Source organism: Canis aureus, chromosome 21 (genome assembly GCF_053574225.1).
Source record: "Canis aureus isolate CA01 chromosome 21, VMU_Caureus_v.1.0, whole genome shotgun sequence".
NCBI classification, from domain to species: domain Eukaryota; kingdom Metazoa; phylum Chordata; class Mammalia; order Carnivora; family Canidae; genus Canis; species Canis aureus.
In genome coordinates, this window is record NC_135631.1 from 14,588,966 (window position 1) to 14,611,722 (window position 22,757).

A 22,757-nucleotide genomic window follows, 5' to 3' on the forward strand; every position below is an offset into this window, starting at 1 on the left:
TTGTGCAACATCTTCAACAACCATCTCTAGAACTTTTTCAGTTTTCCACACTAAAAATCCATATCCTTTAAACAATCACTGCTCATTTCTCCCTTCCCCTAGATTCTGGAAAACATTTATTTCTGCTTCTAAGAGTGGGACTATTTTAGATATTTCATATTAGTGGAATTATGCACTGTTCTATCATGGGCTTATTTTACTTAGAATAATGCCCACAAGTTTCATCCATATTGTCACAAATGAGAGAGTTTCCTTTCTTTTTAAGGCTGAAAAGTATTCCGTATATCTATATCTATATCATCTATATCTGTATCATCTATATCTATATCTATATACTATATTTCTTTTTTTTTTAAGTCATGCATCTGTTGTTGGACATTTAGGTTGTTTCCACAGGTTAGCTATTGTGAATAATGCTGAAATGAACATAGGAGTGCAAAGAATTCTTTGAGATCCTGATTTCAGTATTTTTGGATTATACCCAGAAGTGGGATTGTTGGATCATTTGGTATTTTTAATTTTTTTGAGGTACCTCCATACTGTTTTTCATAGTGACTGTACGAATTTACATTCATACCATTAGTGAACAAGTGTTCCCTTTCCCCACATTCTTACTAATACTCTCTCTTGTCTTATCAAGAATGGCCATTTTAACAGATGTGAAATGACATATCATTGTGGTTTCGATTTGTATTTCCCTGATAATTAGTAATGTTAAACACATTTTCATTTACTTGTTGGCCATTTGCATATTTTCTTTGTGCTAATGCCTATTCGAATCTTTTGCCTATTTTTTAAAAAGATTTTATTTTTGTTTATTCATGAGAGACATGCAGAGACATAGGCAGAGGAAGAAGCAGACTCCCTGTGGCGAGCCTATTGTGGGACTCTATCCCAGGACCCTGGGATCACGACCTGAACCAAAGGCAGACACTCAACCACTGAGCCACCCAGGTGTCCCTCTTTTGCTTATTTTAAAATTGAACTATTTTTTGCTATTGAGTTGTATGAGTTCTTTGTACATTTTGGATGCTAACCCCATATTAAATATATGTTTGCAAATATTTTTTTTCCATTTTATAGGTTGTCTTTTCACTCTGTAAATTATTCCTTTGTTGTACAGAAGAATTTTAGTATGATGTAGTCCTGTTTGTCTATTTTTGCTTCTGTTGTCTGTTCTTTTGGTGTCATATTCATGAAATTGTAGTCCATTCCCATGTGATGAAGATTTTCTGTTATGCTTTCTTCTAAGAGTTTTATAGTTTCAGGCCTTACATTTTAAGTACATTTTGAGTTGATTTTCTGTGAAGGTATAAGATAAGGGTTCAATTTCGTTCTTTTGCATGTGTATATACAGTTTTCCCCAGCACCATTTGTTGAAAAAATTATTCTTTTCCCATTGTGTATTCTTGCCACTCTTGTCACACATAGATGACCATATGTATATGCATGGTTTTATTTGTGGGTTCTCTATTCTGTTGCATTGGTCTATATGTCTATCTTTATGCTGGTACCATACTGTTTTAATTACTATAGCTTTGTAATATAGTTTGAAATCAGGAAGTGTGATGCTTCTAGCTTCTTTCTTTCTTTCTTTCTTTCTTTCTTTCTTTCTTTCTTTCTTTCTTTCTTTCTTTCCTTTCTTCTTTATTTCTTTCTTTCTTTCTCTCTCTCTCTCTCTCTAGCTTTCTTTCTTTCTTTCTTTCTTTCTTTCTTTCTTTTTCTTCTTTTTTTTACGTTGTTTTTAACATTGCTTTGGCTATTTGGGGGTAATTTGTAGTTCCATATGAATTTAAGGTTGTTTTATTTTTCTTTTTTTAAGATTCATTTATTTTATTTTATTTTATTTTTTTTAAATTTATTTTTTATTGATGCTCAATTTGCCAACATATAGAATAACACCCAGTGCTCATCCCATCAAGTGCCCACTTCAGTGCCTGTCACCAGGTCACACGCACCCCCGGCCCACTTCCCCTTCCACTACCCCTAGTTTGTTTCCCAGAGTTAGGAGTCTCTCATGTTCTGTCTCCCTTTCTGATATTTCCCACTCATTTTTTCTCCTTTCCCCTATCATCCTTTTCACTATTTTTTATATTCCCCAAATGATTGAGACCATATAATGTTTGTCCTTCTCGGATTGACTTCTTTCACTCAGCATAATACCCTCCAGTTCCATCCACGTCGAAGCAAATGCTGGGTATTTGTCATTTCTGATGGCGAGGATAATATTCCATTGTATACATAGACCACATCTTCTTTATCCATTCATCTTTCAACGGACACCGAGGCTCCTTGCACAGTTTGGCTATTGTGGATATTGCTGCTATAAACATCGGGTGCAGGTGTCCCAGCGTTTCACTGCATCTGCATCTCTGGGGTAAATCCCCAGCAGTGCAATTGCTGGGTCGTAGGGCAGATCTATTTTTAACTCTTTGAGGAACTTCCACACAGTTTTCCAGAGTGGCTGCACCAGTTTACATTCCCACCAACAGTGCAAGAGGGTTCCCCTTTCTCCACATCCTCTCCAACATTTGTTGTTTCCTGCCTTGTTAATTTTCCCCATTCTCACTGGTGTGAGGTGGTATCTCATGTGGTTTTGATTTGTATTTCCCTGATGGCAAGTGATACGGAACATTTTCTCCTGTGCATGTTGGCCATGTATATGTCTTCCTTTGTGAGATTTCTGTTTATGTCTTTTGCCCATTTCATGATTGGATTGTTTGTTTCTTTGTTGTTGAGTTTAATAAGTTCTTTATAGATCTTGGATACTAGCCTTTTATCTGATAGGTCCTTAGCAAATATCTTCTCCCATTCTGTAGGTTGTCTTTTAGTTCTGTTGACTGTTTCTTTTCCTGTGCAAAAACTTCTTATCTTGGTAAAGTCCCAATAGTTCATTTTTGCTTTTGTTTCTGTTGCCTTCATGGATGAATCTTGAAGTTACTGTGGCCAAGTTCAAAAAGGGTGTTGCCTGTGTTCTCCTCTAGGATTTTGATGGGTTCTTGTCTCACATTCAGATCTTTCATCCATTTTGAGTTTATCTTTGTGTACAGTGTAAGAGAATGGTCTAGTTTGATTCTTCGTGTGGATGTCCAATTTTCCCAGTACCATTTATTGAAGAGACTGTCTTTTTTCCAGTAGATAGTCTTTTCTGCTCTGTCGAATATTAGTTGACCATAAAGTTGAGGGTCCACTTCTGGATTCTCTAGTCTGTTCCATTGATCTATGTGTCTGTTTTTGTGCCAGTACCACACTGTCTTGATGACCACAGCTTTGTAGTACAACCTGAAATCTGGCATTGTGATGCCCCAAGCTATGTTTTTTTTTTTAATATTCCCCTGGCTATTCAGGGTCTTTTCTGATTCCACACAAATCTTAAGATAATTTGTTCCAACTCTCTGAAGAAAGTCCATGGTATTTTGATAGGGATTGCATTAAATGTGCAAATTGCCCTGGGTAGCATGGACATTTTCACAATATTAATTCTTCCAATCCATGAGCATGGAATATTTTTCCATCTCTTTGTGCCTTCCTCAATTTCTTTCAGAAGTGTTCTGTAGTTTTTAAGGTATAGATCCTTTACCTGTTTTGTTAGGTTTATTCCTAGGTTTCTTATGCTTTTGGGTGCAATTTTAAATGGGATTGATTCCTTAATTTTTCTTTCTCCAGTCTCATTGTTAATGCATAGAAATGCCACTGACTTCTGGATTTGATTTTGTATTCTGCCACATTGCCAAATTGCTGTAGGAGTTCTAGCAATCTTGGGGCAGGAGTCTTTTGGGTTTTCTACGTACAGTATCTTGTCATCTGCGAAGAAGGAGAGTTTGACTTCTTCTTTGCCAATTTGAATGCATTTATTTATTTATTTATTTATTTATTTATTTATTTATTTATTTTTGTTGTCTGATTGCTGAGGCTAGGACTTCTTGTACTATGTTGAATAGCAGTGGTGGACATCCCTGTCTTGTTACTGATCTTAGGGGAAAGGCTCCCAGTGTTTCCCCTTGAGAATGATATTTGCTGTGGGCTTTTCATAGATGGCTTTGAAGATGCTGAGGAATGTTCCCTCTATCCCTACACTCTGAAGAGCTTTGATCAGAAATGGATGCTGTATTTTGTCAAATGCTTTCTCTGCATCTGTTGATTATGTGGTTCTTGTTTTTTCTCTTGTTGATATGATCACATTAATTTTTTTACAAGTGTTGAACCAGGTTTGCATCCCAGGGATAAATCCCACTTGGTCATGGTGAATAATCTTCTTAATGTATTGTTGGATCCTATTGGCTAGTATCTTGTTGAGAATGTTTGCATCCATGTTCATCAGGGATATTGGTCTATAATTCTCCTTTTCGGTGGGGTCTTTGTCTGGTTTTGGAAATCAGGTGATGCTGGACTCATAGAACGAGTTTGGAAGTATTCCATCTCTTTCTGTCTTTCCAAACAGCTTTAGTAGAATAGGTATGGTTTCTTCTTTAAACTTTTGATAAAATTCCCCTGGGAAGCCATCCGGCCCTGGACTTTTGTCTTGGGGTTTTTGATGACTGCTTCAATTTCTTCCCTAGTTATTGGCCTGTTCAGGTTTTCTATTTATTCATGTTCCAGTTTTGGTAGTTTATGGTTTTCAGAAATGCGTCCATTTCTTCTAGGTTGCCTAATTTATTGGCATATAGTTGCTCATAATATGTTTTTAAAATCGTTTGTATTTTGGTGTTGGTAGTGATCTCTCCTTTCTCATTCATGATTTTATTAATTTGTGTATTTTCTCTCTTCTTTTTAATAAGGCTGGCTAATGGTTTATCTACCTTATTAATTCTTTCAAGTAACCAACTCCTGGTTTTGTTGATATGTTCTACAATTCTTCTGATTTTGATTTCATTGAGTTCTGCTCAAATCTTTATTAATTCTCTTTTTCTGCTGGGTGTTGGTTTTATTTGCTGTTCTTTCTCTAGTTCCTTTAGGTACAAGGTTAGCTTGTGTATTGGAGTTCTTTCCAGTTTTTTCAAGGATGGTTGTATTGTGATGTATTTCCCTCTCAGGACTGCTTTTGCTGTATCCCAAAGATTTTGAATGGTTGTATCTTCATTCTCATTAGTTTCCATGAATCTTTTAAATTCTTTTTTATTTTCCTGTTTGACTCTTTCATCATTTAGCAGGATGGTCTTTATCCTCCATGTGCTTGAATTTCTTCCAAATTTCTTCTTGTGATTGAGTTCTAGTTTCAAAGCATTATGGTCTGAAAATATGCTGGGAACAATCTTTTGGTATCGGTTAAGACCTAATATGTGACCCAGTATGTGGTCTATTCTGGAGAAAGCTCCATGTGCACTTGAGAAGAATATGTATTCAGTTGCTTTTGGATGTAAAGTTCTGTAAATATCTGTGGTATCCATCTGGTCCAGTGCATCATTTAAAGCTCTCATTTTTTTAGAGATGTTGTTCTTAGAAGATCTGTAATTTGTAGAAAGATACAGGTGCAGTGAAATGCTGGACACCTGCACCCCAATGTTTATAGCAGCATGTCCACAATTGCCAAACTTTTGAAGGATCCTTAATGTCCATAAAATATGAATGGATAAAGAAGATGTGGTCTATGTATACAATGGAATATTACTCAGCCATTAGAAATGACAAATACCCACTATTTGCTTCAATGTGGATCGAACTGGAGGATATTATGCTGAGTGTAGTAAGTGAATCAGAGAATGACAAACTTTATATGGTCTCATTCATTCGGGGAATATAAAAATAATGAAAGGGATAAAAGGGAAAGGAGAAAAAAATGAGTGAGAAATATCAGAGAGGGAGACAGAACATGAGAGACTCCTAACTCTGGGAAGTAACAAGGGGTGGTGGAAGGGGAAGTGGACAGGGGGTTGGGGTGATCTGGGTGACGGGCTCTGAGGGGGGCACTTGACGGGATGAGCACTGGGTGTTATGCTATATGTTGGCAAATTGAACTCCAATAAAAATATATATAATAAAAAATAAAGAAAAAAAGAAGACATCTGATAGTGTAAACTTCCCCCTTAAGACACTTGAAAAAGAAGAACGAACTAAAAGCAAAACAAACAAACAAAAATAAATAAATATTAGAACAGAAGCAAATGAAGTAAAGAAAGGAATAGAGAACAGAAAAGTAATCAAACCAAAAGTGGGTTCTTTTACAAGAACACCAAAATGACAAACCTTTAGCTAGACTGACTTAAAAAAAAAGGAGTTCAGACTCAAATAACTAAAATCAGAAATAAAAGCTAGGAAATTATTATCAGCTTTACAAAATTAGAAAATATAAGGACATCCTATGAACAGTTCTATGCCAACAACTTATATAGGTTAGATGAAATGAACAAATTCTTACTAAGAAACAAACTAGTAACTCAAGATAAATGGATAAACTGAATATACTTATAACAAATAGATTGGATTAGTAATAAACCTTGCCACAAGAAAACTCATGCCAAGATGGCTTCACCTTGAAGTGAATTATATCATTTAAGGAAGAATTAACATGAGTCCTTCACAAACTCTTCCAAAAAAAATAGGAGAGGAGGGAACATATTCAACAAGATCAGTGTTGTCCTAATATCAAAACTAGACAATGCTATCACTAGAACACTATAACAAAGATCTCTTATGTAAGCATACAAAAATCCTCAACAAAACACTACTAAATTGAATCCAATAGTCTATAAAAAGGGTTATATACCAAGGGCAAGTGGGATTGATCCAGGAATGCAACGTTGGTTCAAGATAGGAAAATCAATCAATGTACTACACCAAATTAAGGGAAGAAAGACATAATGCTCAGTAAGGATAGCTATTACATTTTTCCCAGTCTGCTATCAACTGCCTAGTCATACATTTAAATATAGCAGCTGCTTCAATTCTCACAATAAGTGATTTTAACATTATCCTTTCTTTCAGGCTGTACAGTACGCATTTGCAAGATTGCAGAACATATTTGGCTGTTCTCATCTCCACTGTCCTGAGAATACTACATGTGAAGAAATTTGAAGAAATCCGTCTGCCTAGGTAAGGTTTCTATTTTCAGGTGGCCAGTGGAACTCCTACACTTCTAAAAAAAAGTCATTGAGAAGGCATACTTATTTATTTTTATTTTTGATTTCTACATCAGACAAGTTGGACAAGGATTTTTACCTTAATTTGGTCTCCAACTCTAGATCTCACTCTGCCTGAAAATATATTGTCTCAAGATCCTTATGTGCTTGTTTATAGTACAGTCAATAGATTGAATTAGTATCTCAACCTCCTCTGGTGACCTCAGCCAGGGAGGATATTTCCTCAGGGATATGTGATCTGAATGAAACTCCAAGTTATTTCTACAGCTTTTAGCATCCTTCATGCTCCATTTTGTAATACTCAAGGGTTTGGAGGAGGAGTGCTTTACAACACAGTTTATAGACCAGGAATGTAGGCTGTTAATACATGAAGTTAAAGTGCAGGGAAAAGAACCATTCAGGTGAAGATGTGTTGCTCATAGACAGATTCTCCCAAATATTTATTTCTAAAGCAAAATCTGAATAAAAAACAGCTATAATTAATTCCTGAGAGAGCAAAGCCTTAGATAGAAAGCCTTGATGTTATCAGTATCATCTCTAAACGTGATGGTTCAAGAAGAAACTGTTTTCTTATTTTAAGGGTAGAATAAGAGGGGGGTATTAAGTGATAAAAATATTTTTATCTTTTTTTTTCTATAGCCATGGAACTAGGTGCTGAATATCAGAAGATTCTCCTTAGTACCTAAGGACTTTGGATTCCAAATTCAAATTCAATATTTTCTTTTTCTTTGACTTGAATTTCCAAGGCATTGGAGCTTTGAAAATACCATTGTCTAATCAGTGAGGACTTGAGAAATATACATGTACATACCATGAAATTTGTACAACGGTATATAATGGTCATTTCTTTTTCTTAAATACATTGAGCATTCTCCCTAACAACAGAGGCAACCATGGTAAGTTAACTAGAATTGCTGATTTTTAATCCAGTTTCTTACATTTCCATTTTCTCTCAAGGGATTTATAATTAAAATCATTGAAATATGGTTTCTGATATTTTATCGGGAACCACTTTGAGATAATATAGGATGTTTTGGAGAAATATTTGTTCTCATCACTGCATTAGATATATCTATAATATATCAGGAATAATTTTCTCATTTTATGGATTCCTGAATCAATTGCTAGGTTTTTGAACCTGGAGACAGTGCAGCATGGCAGCAGATTGAAACTAGATGGTCACTGAAGGGTTTCTGTCAGTGATAGAGCATATGATGTGGTGGTTTGGATAGACAGAGATTGGCTTTTGTATGGTCACTCATATTCTTTAAGCAGTGCTCTGATTTTCATAATTTCTAGTGTAAGAGGTGGTGGTGGGGAATCTTTTCTAGTGATAGAAGGAGATATGAGAGGCAGCTGAAAAGACAGAAAGGGAAATTTGAGATGAAGCCAATATAGGGTGTATGACTTTCACTGTGGTCAAGATAGGTCAGCATGGGAGAGAAGAGAAGGACAACTTTTGGATTCAATTTCTTAAGAAAATCTTAAGCCCTAAAACTGAGAACCATAAAGAGAATGTGTTAATATATAAGATCTACATGAAAGAATATACTTCCTGCTGTGGTTGGGAAACTAAACTAAACTCCAAGCTAAGGGGCACTTGTTATTCTGACTCTGTTCAAGTTTCTTGGATTTTGTTCTAACTTAGGTAAGACCTTATTTCTGATATAGTGGATGTAGTGCCAACAATATAATGGAATTTTGCATTCTTAACTCAGACTTAGCCCTTTTTCTTACGGATTCAAGATAGATATTACTAAAGATAAGAGATGAAGGTTAATTCTCTTTGTCAACTTACAGTTGTTTTTCCTTGGAAACATTCATCTTAAGGGAAGCAAGATGGAGAAAAAAAATCATTGTATTGAGCATTAGAAGACTTTTTCCTGTGGTCTGTTTTCTTGGACTTTTTCTCTCTGGACCTCAGTGTCCTCATCTTTTAAGAGCAAAGTACTGGTGCATTTTTAACATATAACAATTTTAGTGTTCTATGCATCCTTGAACTCATTAACATCTGACTCTACATTTAATAGCTTAGCAAAATAACTGCCATGGATTTTATATGGTCACAGGTGGTGGCTTTCGGTACCAACCCACTTGTTCAAACTCCGACTTTCGTGGATTCTCAGAAGTAAACTGAATCTGTACTGGAGAGGCACTATCTCTGCCTCCTTTTTTTCTCTGCTGAAGAGCTAGAGACAGACATCCTGGGTTTAAAAAGTTGCCTCTTTTTAAAAAAAGCCATTATCACTTTCAGCAAGTCATTTATTATTTTTATTATTTTTCCTCCTTTTTTTTCTCTGCTGAAGGGCTAGAGACAGACATCTTGGGTTTAAAAAGTTGCCTCTTTTTAAAAAACCATTATAACTTTCAGCAAGTCATTTATTATTATTATTATTAATTAGAGTTCATTTTATTTAAAATATAGATAACGGTGTACCACGTCATTGCACTATTGTGAAGATTAAGTGAAATAATGCATGTGAAGTACTTAGTATAGTGCCTAGCACATGACCAACTCTCAAAAAACGAACTATTATTGTAGGAACTACATAGTATAAAAACAAATCTCTGCCTGCTATTAAGAATGGGGTAAAACAGAGCTACCTGCTATTAAGAATGGGGTAAAACAGAGCTATAATAAAAGTTTCTGTTTTGGAATATTTGAGTATATAGAATTTAAACAACAAAGATTTCTGTCCTTGGAAGAAGTTTGTCTGCTTCGGTCCTTACTTTCAATTGCAGTCTGAGGGTTCTTTTATGGAAGATCAGGGTCATCCTGCTATATCAACACTCTTCTGTAGTTCTCATTTACCCAAAGATGTGGGAATTAGAGGGTTTGAGTGGTAATATGTACACTATTGGTCTTTGGACGAGGACAAGAAAAGAAACATCCTGTGCTTGAGTCTGTCAATTAATAGAGGATATCAAACACATCAATTTTGACATAAGACCAAGTTGCTATGTTTGTATGTTAGTTTTTTTAAAATTTTTTATTGGAGTTCAATTTACCAACATATAGCATAACACCCAGTGCTCATCCCGCTAAGTGGCCCCCTCAGTGCCCATCAGCCAGTCACCCCAACCCCCCACCCACTTCCCCTTCCACTACCCCTGTTCATTTCCCAGAGTTAGGTGTCTCTCATGTTTTGTCACCCTCACTGATATTTTCACTCATTTTCTCTCCTTTCCCTTTATTCCCTTTCACTAATTTTTAATTTCCCCAAATGAATGAGACCATATACTGTTTGTCCTTTTCCAATTGACATATTTCACTCAGCATAACACCCTCCAGGTCCATCCACATCGAAGCAAATGGTGGGTATTTGTCGTTTCTAATGGCTGAGTAATATTCCATTGTATACATATACCACATCTTCTTTATCCATTCATCTTTCAATGGACACCGAGGCTCATTCCACAGTTTGGCTATTGTGGACATTGCTGCTATAAACATCGGGGTGCAGGTGTCCCGGTGTTTTACTGCCTCTGTATCCTTGGGGTAAATCCTTAGCCATGCAATTGCTGGGTCGTAGGGCAGCACTATTTTTAACTCTTTGAGGACCCTCCACACAGTTTTCCAGAGTGAAGAAAGGGGAAACCTCTTGCACTGTTGGTGGGAATATGAACTGTATGTTAGTTTCTATATGGTGTGGGACAGATGAAAATTATAATAGACAATCATTTAAAAATATACTCAATTTACTTCAAGATTGATAAGAAAGAAATAATAAATGAAATAATGATAATTAATGAGTCAAATTTGGGGTTTTCTGTCTGATTTTGACCATGAAACTCCATTTTTAGCCTGGACCTTCAAGAAGCTATAAAAACATATTAGTCGATTTTTGGTTCTCCCAAAGGCCATCTCCTCTAGAGAAGAATTGGTAATTAGAAGTGTGCTCAATTTTCCTCTTAAGGGTTCTTGTCCCTGGAAGGATTCTCTGATGCATTGGGCTTCCAGAATGGAGATCACTATCTTGGGCTTTGGAACTCTAAGGCAAGCTTCTCAGTGAAGAATTTGTGGGATCATCTGGAAGAGGTATTCTTTCCATATTCCTCATTCTGTACCTTGCCCATGTGTAACAGGGACAGTTTATCTTACCCTTCACTGCCTTTGGCATTTAAGAATACATTGAGATACAGAGAATAAAGCAATCTGAGGTCCAGGAAAAAGTGGCAAAACTTAGCTTTGAATACTATATTTAAATACTATATTGAAGTTTAATTGAGTGTCCACTAAGAGAAGTTTTGAAGTACCTATTCCTTCAGAGTTTTGAAAGAGAAGGAATCATCTGTGAGATTGTTAGAGTACTGTTAAAGGTCAGAGTTTTGGACTGTTTCATGATTTTATGGTTCCTTTTCTCTTTCTTTCATTTTTTTAAAGGTAAAGCATTCCTCCCTGGAGTTTTAATCACCTATACCACATAGATGGAGAATAAAAGAAATGTGACTGAATTTATTTTAATAGGTCTTACACAGAACCCCACAATGCAGAATATAGTATTTCTGGGATTTTTGATTCTGTACATGGTAACACTCTCAGGCAACCTGCTCATTGTGGTTACCATTACCACCAGCCAGGCTCTGAACTCCCCCATGTACTTCTTTCTGACTCATCTTTCCGTGATAGACACAATTTATTCTTCCTCTTCAGCTCCTAAGCTGATTGTGGACTCCCTTCATGAAAAGAAAGTTATCTCCTTTAATGGGTGTATGGCTCAAGTCTATGCAGAACACATTTTTGGTGCTACGGAGATCATCCTGCTGATAGTGATGGCCTATGATCGCTATGTGGCCATCTGCAAACCTCTTCACTATACTACTGTCATGAACCATAGGCTGTGCATTCTCCTGCTGGGCGTGGCCTGGACTGGAGGATTTCTCCATGCAACCATTCAGATCCTCTTCACAGTCTGGCTGCCCTTCTGTGGACCCAATGTCATAGATCATTTCATGTGTGATTTGTACCCTTTGTTGAAACTTGTCTGCATGGACACTCATACCCTTGGTCTCTTTGTTGCTCTCAACAGTGGTTTCATCTGCCTTTTAAACTTCCTCCTATTGGTGGTGTCCTATGTGGTCATCCTGTACTCCCTAAAGAACTATAGCTTGGAGGGGAGGCGCAAAGCACTTTCCACCTGTGTCTCTCACATTACAGTGGTTGTTTTCTCCTTTGTGCCTTGCATATTTGTGTATCTGCGCCCAGTGACCACTTTGCCCATTGATAAAGCTGTTGCTGTCTTTTACACTATGGTGGTCCCAATGTTAAATCCCTTAATCTACACCCTCAGAAATGCTGAGGTAAAAAATGCTATGAGGAAGCTCTGGAGAAAAAACGTGACTTCAGATAATGAATAAACAGAATCTTTGAGCACCACACCTAGAAGTAATAGAGGTAATCTAGTGCAAGCCTCTTGATCTACAGATGAAGACATCAACTCTAACAAGGAGTTGGAAAACATCAGCAGATAACCACTTAAGCACAGAACTACGGCTTGGACTGGAATCCAGACTTACTGTCTCTTATCCCATACTCTTGTCATCACAATTTACTGCTTTTTAATCCATAGATATTTACCTATTACTTGAAAATCTCAAATATCTTTAGAAGCTAGAACATATGAATCTAGAATATTGGATTGGTATTAAAATAATCTTATGTTTGTTTTTTTAAAAGATTTTAAAAAATCTATTCGTGATATACACAGAGAGGCAGAGACACAGGCAGAGGGAGAAGCAGGCTCCATGCAGGGAGCCTGAAGCGCGTGATCCGGATCTCCAGGATCACACCCTGGGCTGAAGGCGGCGCTAAACCGCTGAGAAGTCAATCAGAGAAGGACAAACATTATATGGTCTCATTCATTTGGGAAATATAAAAAATAGTGAAAGGGAATAAAGGGGAAAGGAGAGAAAATGAGTGGGAAATATCAGAGAGGGTGACAGAACATGAGAGACAGCTAACTCTGGGTAATGAACAAGGGGTAGTGGAAAGGGAGGTGGGCGTGGGTTGGGGTGACTGGCTGATGGGCCTGAGAGGGCACTTGATGGGATGAACACATTAACCTATATGTTGGCAAATTGAACTCCAATAAAAAGAAATTAAAAAATAATCTTATGTAATAGTGAGATGTTGATTACTACTGATTATTGAGAATAACAGGGTTAATGATATTCCTTCATTTTGGGCTCTGGTATCAATATAACTTCTTTATTTTGTGATTTTTTTTGCTTATTACATTTTGGTTGTACAGTAAAAAAAGATAGTATTTATCAAATGCCTATAAAGCCTATAGGTGTATTAGGTATTTTCCATATTGTAGCACTCAGGGCCCATATAGGAGACAGATAACACAGTAATTTGAAAAGGGGATGTTTACATACAATTGTTTGCTATATCAGAGCATTAACTGGAAATGGCTAATGATTACTCCAAAGAACACCCTGGGACTGAGAGATGAATATCAAAGAAAGGAACATGTTTAGAAGGTAGAATCCTTCCCCAAGGCAGGGATTCATCTTTTGGAGAAGGAGTAGTTGTTGCCCATTGGATGGTGAAGTTCACTAGCTTGTCTTGGGCCAGAACTAGTTCATGGTAGATGGAGAGAGACTGACAGGCAAAAAAGGGACTAGTAAGGTGGGAACATCCCACTGGGTCACTGGTTGTCTGAGGCAGGTAAACAGAGGACTGTGGCCTGGACTGACAAGCAGGAAACAACCCTCAAGGTTGCAGTTGGACCAAGGCTGGTGGAAAACACCCCAATTATGGTGCAGATCAACTGAACTGAGAACCTGATTTCTGGGTGCCTGTGAGATTCCCTGGAACCTGCCTGCATAAGTGCCACTGAAACTCATTGGGAAGTCATCCATGGAGGTGGCAGTGTCAATACCACTAGATGTCTTTCCGGCCTCTTCCCTCAGGTACACACTCTTGGAAATGATATAGAGCAAGCTGAGATAAGAAACATATCCGAGAAATCATTACCAGCCCATAGTCAATAAGCTTTTCCCCTATATTTTCTTCTATCAGTTTTATGACTTCAGGTCTTACATTAAGTCTTTAATCCATTTTGAGGTGATTTTTGTACCTGGTACAAGGATCCAATTTCATTCTTTTGCATGTAAATATCCAGTTTTCCTAATACGATTTATTGAAGAGACTATCTTTTCCTCCTGAGTAGTCTTTTTTTTTTAAGATTTTTATTTATTTATTCATAAGAGACACACAGAGAGGGAGAGAAGCAGAGACACAGGCATGTGTCTCCATGCAAGGAGCCCTGTGTGGGATTCGATCTCGGGACTCCAGGATCGCACCCTGGGCCGAAGGCAGGTGCAGGTGCTAAACTGCTGAGCCACCCAGGGATCCCTCTCCTGAATAGTCTTGATATCCTTGTCAAATATATATATTTAAGGATTTTGTTTATTTATTTATTTGAGAGAGAGAGAGAGAGAGAGAGTGAGTGAGAGAACACAAGCAGGGGAAGTGGGGGAGGGAGAAGCAGACTCCCAACTGAGCAGGGACCCTGATGCAGGGTTTGATCCCAGGACCCTGGGATTATGACACAAGCTGAAGGCAGATGCTTAACTGACTGAGCTACCCAGGAACCCTGATAATCTTGTCAAATATTAATTGGCTATGTATGTAAGGGTTTATTTTTGGGCTCTCAATTCTATTCTATTTAAATAGGTATCTATTTTTATTCTAGTACCATAGTGGTTCCATTACTACAGTTTGAAATATAGTAGTTTGAAGTCAGGAAATGGAAGTGTGATGCTTTCAACTTTGTCTTCTTTCTCAGGGTTGCTTTGGCAATTTAAGGTTTTTGGTGGTTTCAGATGTATTTTAGGATTGTTTCATTTCTGTGACAAATATCATTTGAATTTTGGTAGGCATTTTATTGAATCTATGGATGGCTTTGGGTAATGTAAACGTTTTATATTTTATTTATTTTTAAAAATATTTTATTTATTTATTCATGAGAGACACAGAAGGAGAGAGGCAGAGACACAGGCAGAGGGAGAAGCAGGCTCCATGCAGGGTACATGATGTGGGACTTGATCCCAGGACTCCAGGATTATGCTCTGGGTGGAAGGCAGTCACCCAACCACTGAGCCACCCAGGCATCCCTGTTAACGTTTTAACAATATTAATTTTTCCAATATATGAACATGGGATCTTTCCATTTGCTTGTGTCTTTTTCAATTTCTTCAATCAATGTCTTATAGTTTTAAGTGTAGAGATTTTTCATTTATTGATTACATTTATTCCTAAGTATTTTTTCTTTTTGATGCTATTGTAAATGGAATTATTTTCTTCATTTCCTTTTTGTTTTTTTTTAATAACAAATTTATTTTTTATTGGTGTTCAATTTGCCAACATACAGAATAACACCCAGTGCTCATCCCGTCAAGTGCCCCCCTCAGTGCTGGTCACCCATTCACCCCCACCCCCCACCCTCCTCCCCTTCCACCACCCCTAGTTCGTTCATTTCCTTTTTGTATAGTTTATTGTTAATGTAAAGAAATGCAAAGAATTTTTGTATGTATTCTGCATCTCTACTGAATTTATTTATTCGTTTTAATAGTTTTTGTGTGTGTGGAGGTTAGGGTTTTCCACATATATGATTATGTCATTTACGTAGATATAATTTTTCCTTTTTCTTTCCAATTTGGATGTCTTATTTATTTTTCTTGTCTGATGGCTCTTGCTGGTACTTCAAGTACTATGTTGAATAGAAGTGGCATGGGCTTCCTTTCCTTGTACTGGATCTCAGAGGAAAAGCTATTAGTTTTCTCCCATTGATTATCATGTTAGCAGTGGGCTTTTTGTAAATGGTCTTTTTTTATGTGTTGAGGAAACTTCCTTCGAATTCTTTTGTTGAGAATTTTAATCATGAAAGGTGGTTGAACTTTATTAAATACATTCTGTCTCTATCGAGATGATTACATGATCATCTCATTCCTGCTACTCACTCCTGCTTATGAAATATTCCCAATCACTGGTCATCTGACCCTCCTTGAACACTCCTAAGCAGTCATGTTTTAAAAAAAATCTTCCTTTATATCAAGTCAAAGAGTATGCTTCTATAAATTTCACCATGTGTAATAGGAAATCTAGTCCTTTTTCCCTATGATTGCCCTTTTAAGTATATATAAAAATAGCTATCATGTGTACCCAAGTCTTTTCTTCTCTAGATTAAATATCTTCAGTTACTATAACCATTATTTACACATCATGATTTTTGATCCTTCATGATACTGTCACATTATTGACTTATTAAACATGTCTAGCAAATAGAAAAATAAAAATAAAAAAATAAAAATCAATATCAAATTTATTTGCATATTTTAAACTCAAATCTAGCATCATGGGGCTAATCCCCCTTGGTCATGGCGCATGGTCTTGAATGCCTTGAATTCAGTTTTGCTGAGGTTTAATTTTTGACCAATAAAATTTATGAGTCTTTGCATGTCTGAAAATGAATTTTATTCTCATATTTATATCCTATGTTGCATGAAACAGAATTACTGGTTACAGCTTTTTTCCTTGAGAACATAAAAGATTTTTTCATTAGCTCCTAATTTCTACTTTTGTTAACAAAAATTCTGATGCCAATCTGATTTTTAAAATTTCTTTCATAGCCTGTTTTTATTTTATAGATTTGGTATCCTACTGAATTTCTAATAATAGACAAATTGACATTTCTATAGTTTGATTTTTGGATTTTTTTTGCTTTTTTTCTTTCTAAAAATGTCAAAATTGCTATTTGATAGACCACCCATAGTTGACCAAATCACACTTTCCATAACTGATATCTGATACTTTTATGGCTTTAATTGCCATCTATATACTCAAGGTTCCTACACTACCAGAGTGTAGGGCTCCAAACTTTCACATCCCAATCATCACTGCAACCTCTAACTACTCTCCTTTGCTAGTCTTATCCCCTTCAATCCATTTCCCACCCTGTAGCCAGAGTTATCATTCTGAAACTCAAATCTAACTGTACCACTCTCTGGATTAAAAACAAACTTTCAATGTTTTTGAATTGGTTAGCCATATTGAATTGACTAGGTTTCCTCCATATTCTTTGTTACCTCCTGGCCTTTTTTATGTATTCCATTTTCCAGGACACTCTGCCAATTGACTTATTTCCACCACTGGGTTCTGCTTGTTATGTTTTTTCATCTAGGAATCTTCTGATCCTATATGTCTCTCCAATGTAGCTTCATAGCACCTCGTGACTCCACTCTCTTACCATTTGTAGCACTTGTAAAACTTCCTCCTGGGATTCTTTCAATGGAATCTTCACAAGGTCTGTGAAGGGAAAATCTGGTTCTCTTTTTATTCACCACTGAAGCCCCAGCAGCTATCAACATGCCTGATACATTTCTTGGGCTCAAAAATATTTGTTGATAAATTAAGGAAGGACAAAAGGAACGGATGGTATATGTTTATCCTGAGACTTGTGTTTAGAAAGAGCCACATATTTTAATAAAGATGTGGTACCAAAAACTAAACTGATTGGGACACCTGGGTCGCTCATGGTTGAGCATCTGTCTTTGTTTTTTTTTTTAATAAAATAATTTTTATTGGTGTTCAATTTACCAACATACAGAATAACACCCAGTGCTCATCCCGTCAAGTGTCCCCCTCAGTGCCCGTCACCCACTCACCCCCACCCCCCGCCCTCCTCCCCTTCCACCACCCCTAATTTGTTTCCCAGAGTTAGGAGTCTTTATGTTCTATCTCCCTTTCTGATATTTCCCACACATTTCTTCTCCCTTCCCTTTTATTCCCTTTCACTATTATTTATATTCCCCAAATGAATGAGAACAGCATCTGTCTTTGGCTCAGGTTTTGATCCCGAGGTTCTGGGATTGCATCCTCCAGGGGGCTCCCCGCTGGGAGCCCGCTTCTCCCTCTGCCTGTGTCTGTGCCTCTCTCTGTGTCTCTCATGAATAAATAAATAAAATATTTAAGAAAGTAAGCTGATTAACAAAAAATCATAACATAAGCAGGCCACATTCATAAGATACTAAAATGTCACCGAAGGTGGGAGAATACCAAGGTAAACTCTGCTTATATATTGAGAATTATAGTTTAAATTTATTTTCCATCCTTAGTATAAGCAGGAATAAAAACAAATTGTAGTTCCCCTGAGAGCCTAACCAGAATTCTCCTTAGAATTGAATCAGATAAAAGTGGGAAAGAATTCCCTAGCTTCCAGTACTACTTTCTTGCTCTTTATTTTTGAATTTTTCATCTCCTTTATACTTTTCATTCATTCATTCATTCATTCATTCATTCACTCAATATTTATTGTGCACCAGACATCATGCTACCTCGTAGAGACTATTGTTACATAGTAGGCAAGTACTTTAGAGAAAATGACTGTATATTTAATAAATAGAATTTTCTGTCTGAAATAAAAATATTCTTTGAGTCATTACTGTTTCTGATATGGTAACAGTGTAATATGACTGATATGAGCAATAAAAAATGGTTCTGAAGCCTACAAGGGAACTTGGAAACCTGGCCTAATCTTCACTTATCCCTTCAGAGGTTAAATGGCTAATGCTTTTATAGCCCTAAACAGTTACATGCCATAATGTTATAGGCAACATGTACAATCAATTGTGATATGTGAAAACAAGCAGTTATTCCTGAAAAACTATTAGGCTTTTTTGTTGTAGATAATGAACTAGTATATTTGCCTGGCATTTAACAGCATTTAAGAACATGATCTGGGAAATCAGTCAGTTCTGATTATTACTGGCTTTCCAGTGTATTGGTATCTTTCCTTTTCTCTGTTTCCTCACACGTTTCCCCTTTCTATCAGTTTCTATAATCAGTGATGATAGCAGGGCCTACCTCCTTGGATTTTTATAGAGATTATTACTTGATAACAATAAATTCTATTATTTCTTTAAGTTGTTATTAGAAGGAAAGCCTATGAATCCATATATATGGTTGAAGCTAGTAAAACTAAACCCCAATTTGGTAGAGTTTTCTGAATATGCAAAGTGGTCCTGGGTTATATTTTCTCTTTTCTTACATCCATTGCTGCTACTCTCAATACAGAATTTATGATTCATAGTGGTTAATTTATTTCTCCCTCCCTTAGGCATTCCTTGTGGAAATCATCCAAAATGTCATTTTGGCCTTTGTTTCCATTGAATCAATGTTGAGCCCCAGGCACGTTTATTTGTCACCTGAAATAGCTTTCTTACTACACAATTTCCTAATAGCATTTTTCATTTGGGCATTTCTCAAGGTATAGATTAAGGGGTTTAACATGGGAGTTATAATAGTGTAGAACACTGCAACTGCTTTATCAATGGATAATGTAGCTGCGGGTCTCATGTACACAAATATGCAGGGCACAAAGAATAGGACAACCACTGTGATGTGGGAGACACAGGTGGAGAGGGCTTTGCGCTTTGCCTCCAAGTTGTGATTCCGGAGGGAGCGTAGAATGACCACATAGGAGATCATTAAGAGGAGGAAGTTTAGCAGACAGATGAATCCACTGTTGGCAGCAACGAAGAGCCCTAAAGTGTGGGTATCAGTGCAGGCAAGATTGAGCAAAGGATTCAGATCACACATAAAATGATCTATGACATTTGGACCACAAAAGGGTAATTGGAAAATGAAGAGGATCTGTATAGTTGCATGAAGAAAGCCTCCAACCCACACCACTCCCATTAACAGGCCACACACTCGCCGATTCATGATGGTTGTGTAGTGCAGTGGCTTGCAGATAGCCACATAACGGTCATAGGCCATCACAGTAAGCAGGATGCCTTCAGCACCTCCAAAAAAATGTTCCCCAAATATTTGGGTCATGCATCCATTGTACAGGGTAGTCTTCTTTTCATGGAGCGAATCTATGATCAGTTTGGGAGTATTGACAGAGGAGTAGCAGGCATCAATAAAGGAGAGATAGGCCAGGAAAAAGTACATGGGGGATCCCAACAATGGGCTGGCAGTGATGGTGATCACAATGAGCATATTACCTACCACAGTGATGGTGTAGATGACAAAAAACACAACAAATACAATTTTCTGCATCTTTGGATTCTCTGTAAGCCCCAGTAGAACAAACTCTGTCACATTGTTCCTAATCTCCATGTGCTTCACCTGATAGTTAATTATATTGCCTGAAAAGAAAATAATTTTTATTAATGCAACCTTGAATTTGCTGAACTCACCATTCTAATATGTAATACATTCTTGGATTCTATTGAACTGTGAATTCTTTTGAGGTTGTGTGTATGTTGGAAATAAAGATTCTGAGTGCTTGAAAATTATTCAGATTGCCTCTCAGTTGAAGTTTGTTAAGATTATGGGCATATGGAACTTTTGGAAACACACAGGCAGGAGACTACATGTGCACAATAAGTCATCCCAGATGACCAAGAGTCTAAATTGAAGTAGTAGATTGTACACACCACGGTAGCCAAACCTGAGGTGTGGTGGTAGATGGATGTCTCCAAATACAGAACCTCAGACTTTTCTCTTTAATTTCTTGGAAATGGAGAACCATGGAAGGTAACTAAGAACATGATTGGGGGATAAAGAAGACTGTGAAGGGAGGAATCTTGGATTTTATTCTTGTAAAGATCTTTGTGTGCTTTGCCTGAAATGATTTGAGGTTCATTTAGGGGGTGGAAGGAAGACACAGGAATCCCAGTGGCAGACTATTCATAGTAGTTGAATAAAGAGTAACAGGGCAATGGTGATGGGAATGTATTGGATGGATACAAGAGCTACTTTCATGTAATCATAATGCATGTTTCCTAAGTCCAATGACTTTAGAATAGCTAGAAATATATACTTTTGAACAATTGATTGCTGTGTGCATGGTATGTAGCAAGTACTTTGTGTACATGGTCCTTTTTCATATGATGACCTGTGTGGTTGGTATTAATATCGTTCATTTTGCAGATGAGGAAACAATCTCAGAGATAAATGTTAATAATTATAACAATGATGGTAATATTAACCAAAGCTAACTGAACACTTAGTGTGCTTTAAGTGTTTTTGCAGATATTTGGTTAGGTAAGCCTCACTACAAACCTACAGGATCGCTCATTTTAATCCCTATTTTACACATTAGGGAATAGAAGCATAGAGAAGAAGTTAAGAATCTTGCCCAATGACTGAGTAGCTAATAAAGGCTGGAGCAAAGAAAGGTCAGGTTATACTTATGGTTATACTTGTTAATTGTTGGCCCTCCAAATTTTTAATCCATGCCCTATATTGTTACTTTACAAGAAACAACAAGTTGAATTAGTCATCTCTTTTTGATATAACCATGATACTTGTAATTACTTTAATAGAATTTTAGAGGCAAGCTTATGTGCAGCAGTTTCATTAGCAGACACACAGCACACACAATGGCATATTGGAACTCACAAATCTTAAAATGTGTTACCCTTTCATTGAACAACCCTTTTTTTTCTTGATCTCTCCTCGAGTACTAAGTCTTTCTTACCGTATCCTCTAAAGAATGGGCTGCCACACTCTTCTGCAAAATATAAAAACCAATTATCCCCGTGGTTAATTGTATTGGTTTGAAAATCAGAAAGACCAGAGTAGAATCCTTGTTCTTCCATTTGTAATTTCTTTTATCTGGGGTGCATTACCTTAGTACCTTACATCCTTGTTTCCTCATCTATAAAGCAAGAATAATAATATCCACCTTACAGGTTATCCTAATTATTTGAAACATTGACCACACTGTTTGGGACACACAAAGGACTTTCATTTAATTTTATGACTGTGATTGCCCCTACTAGATAGGAAGTATTGACAGTTTGGGTAATAATACCACAGAAATATTTAACTATGCAATGAGTTTAGGAAGGATCACCACCAATTTTACACTCAAAGAAACAATAGAGACTTGTGTCATGCATAGAAGTTAATCCCAGGAACTGTTCTCCATGCTTGTGCTTGGACAAACAGCTGGTGATCTTTTTCATTTAATTTTCATATTTGTGGGTTTGTAATGCAATAAAAATGTGTTTTCATTCTTATGATTTTTCTTCATTATTAGGAGGTGTCTTATGGTCAAAGCATGGTGCCTAGTGTCAGAAAGCAGGGTCCTACCATTTTCTTAATGAGCCCCCAATTTTTTAAGTGTCAAATTAGCTAATAATATTCATAAATCATCTTTTGAAGCATTGGATAAGGATAAATTATTCTATTAGTATGTTTGGAAAGTGTCAAAAAATAATGTGTACTATATGTGGGAAGTACTTTAATAAAGTATCAACACTATTGAAAAACTTACCTTAGCTGTCTTGGATGATCTTAGTGATGTTTGGGGGTATTCAGCAACAGTCTCATCTTCAAACTGACATCTACTTGTAATAAGTAATTTTCAATATGAAAAATATGTCACACTTGGGAAGGGCCTATTCAGATAATTCACTATCAATTCAACAGTTATTAAGAAACTGTATACAGGGGATCCCTGGGTGGCTCAGCAGTTTAGTTCCTGCCTTTGGTCCAGGGCGCGATCCTGGAGTCCCGGGATCGAGTCCCACGTCGGGCTCCCAGCATGGAGCCTGCTTCTCCCTCTGCCTGTGTCTCTGCCTCTCTCTCTCTATGTCTATCATAAATAAATAAATAAATCTTTTAAAAAAAGAAACTGTATACATTAGATATGTGCA

General features: G+C 36.9%; 2 protein-coding genes across 2 annotated transcripts; one reads left to right on the forward strand and one right to left on the reverse strand.

The window, feature by feature from the left end:
- The first annotated feature begins 11,504 nt into the window (after window positions 1-11,504).
- Window positions 11,505-12,434, forward strand: LOC144293234 (olfactory receptor 4C12). Its single transcript, XM_077864325.1, has one exon. The coding sequence runs from the start codon at window positions 11,505-11,507 to the stop codon at window positions 12,432-12,434; it is 930 nt and encodes a 309-aa protein (XP_077720451.1).
- Window positions 12,435-19,278: 6,844 nt separating this feature from the next.
- Window positions 19,279-20,211, reverse strand: LOC144293235 (olfactory receptor 4C46). The gene has a single exon (XM_077864326.1). It carries the CDS (start codon window positions 20,206-20,208, stop codon window positions 19,279-19,281), a length of 930 nt encoding a protein of 309 aa, XP_077720452.1. The 5' UTR covers window positions 20,209-20,211.
- Between the last annotated feature and the right edge of the window lie 2,546 nt (window positions 20,212-22,757).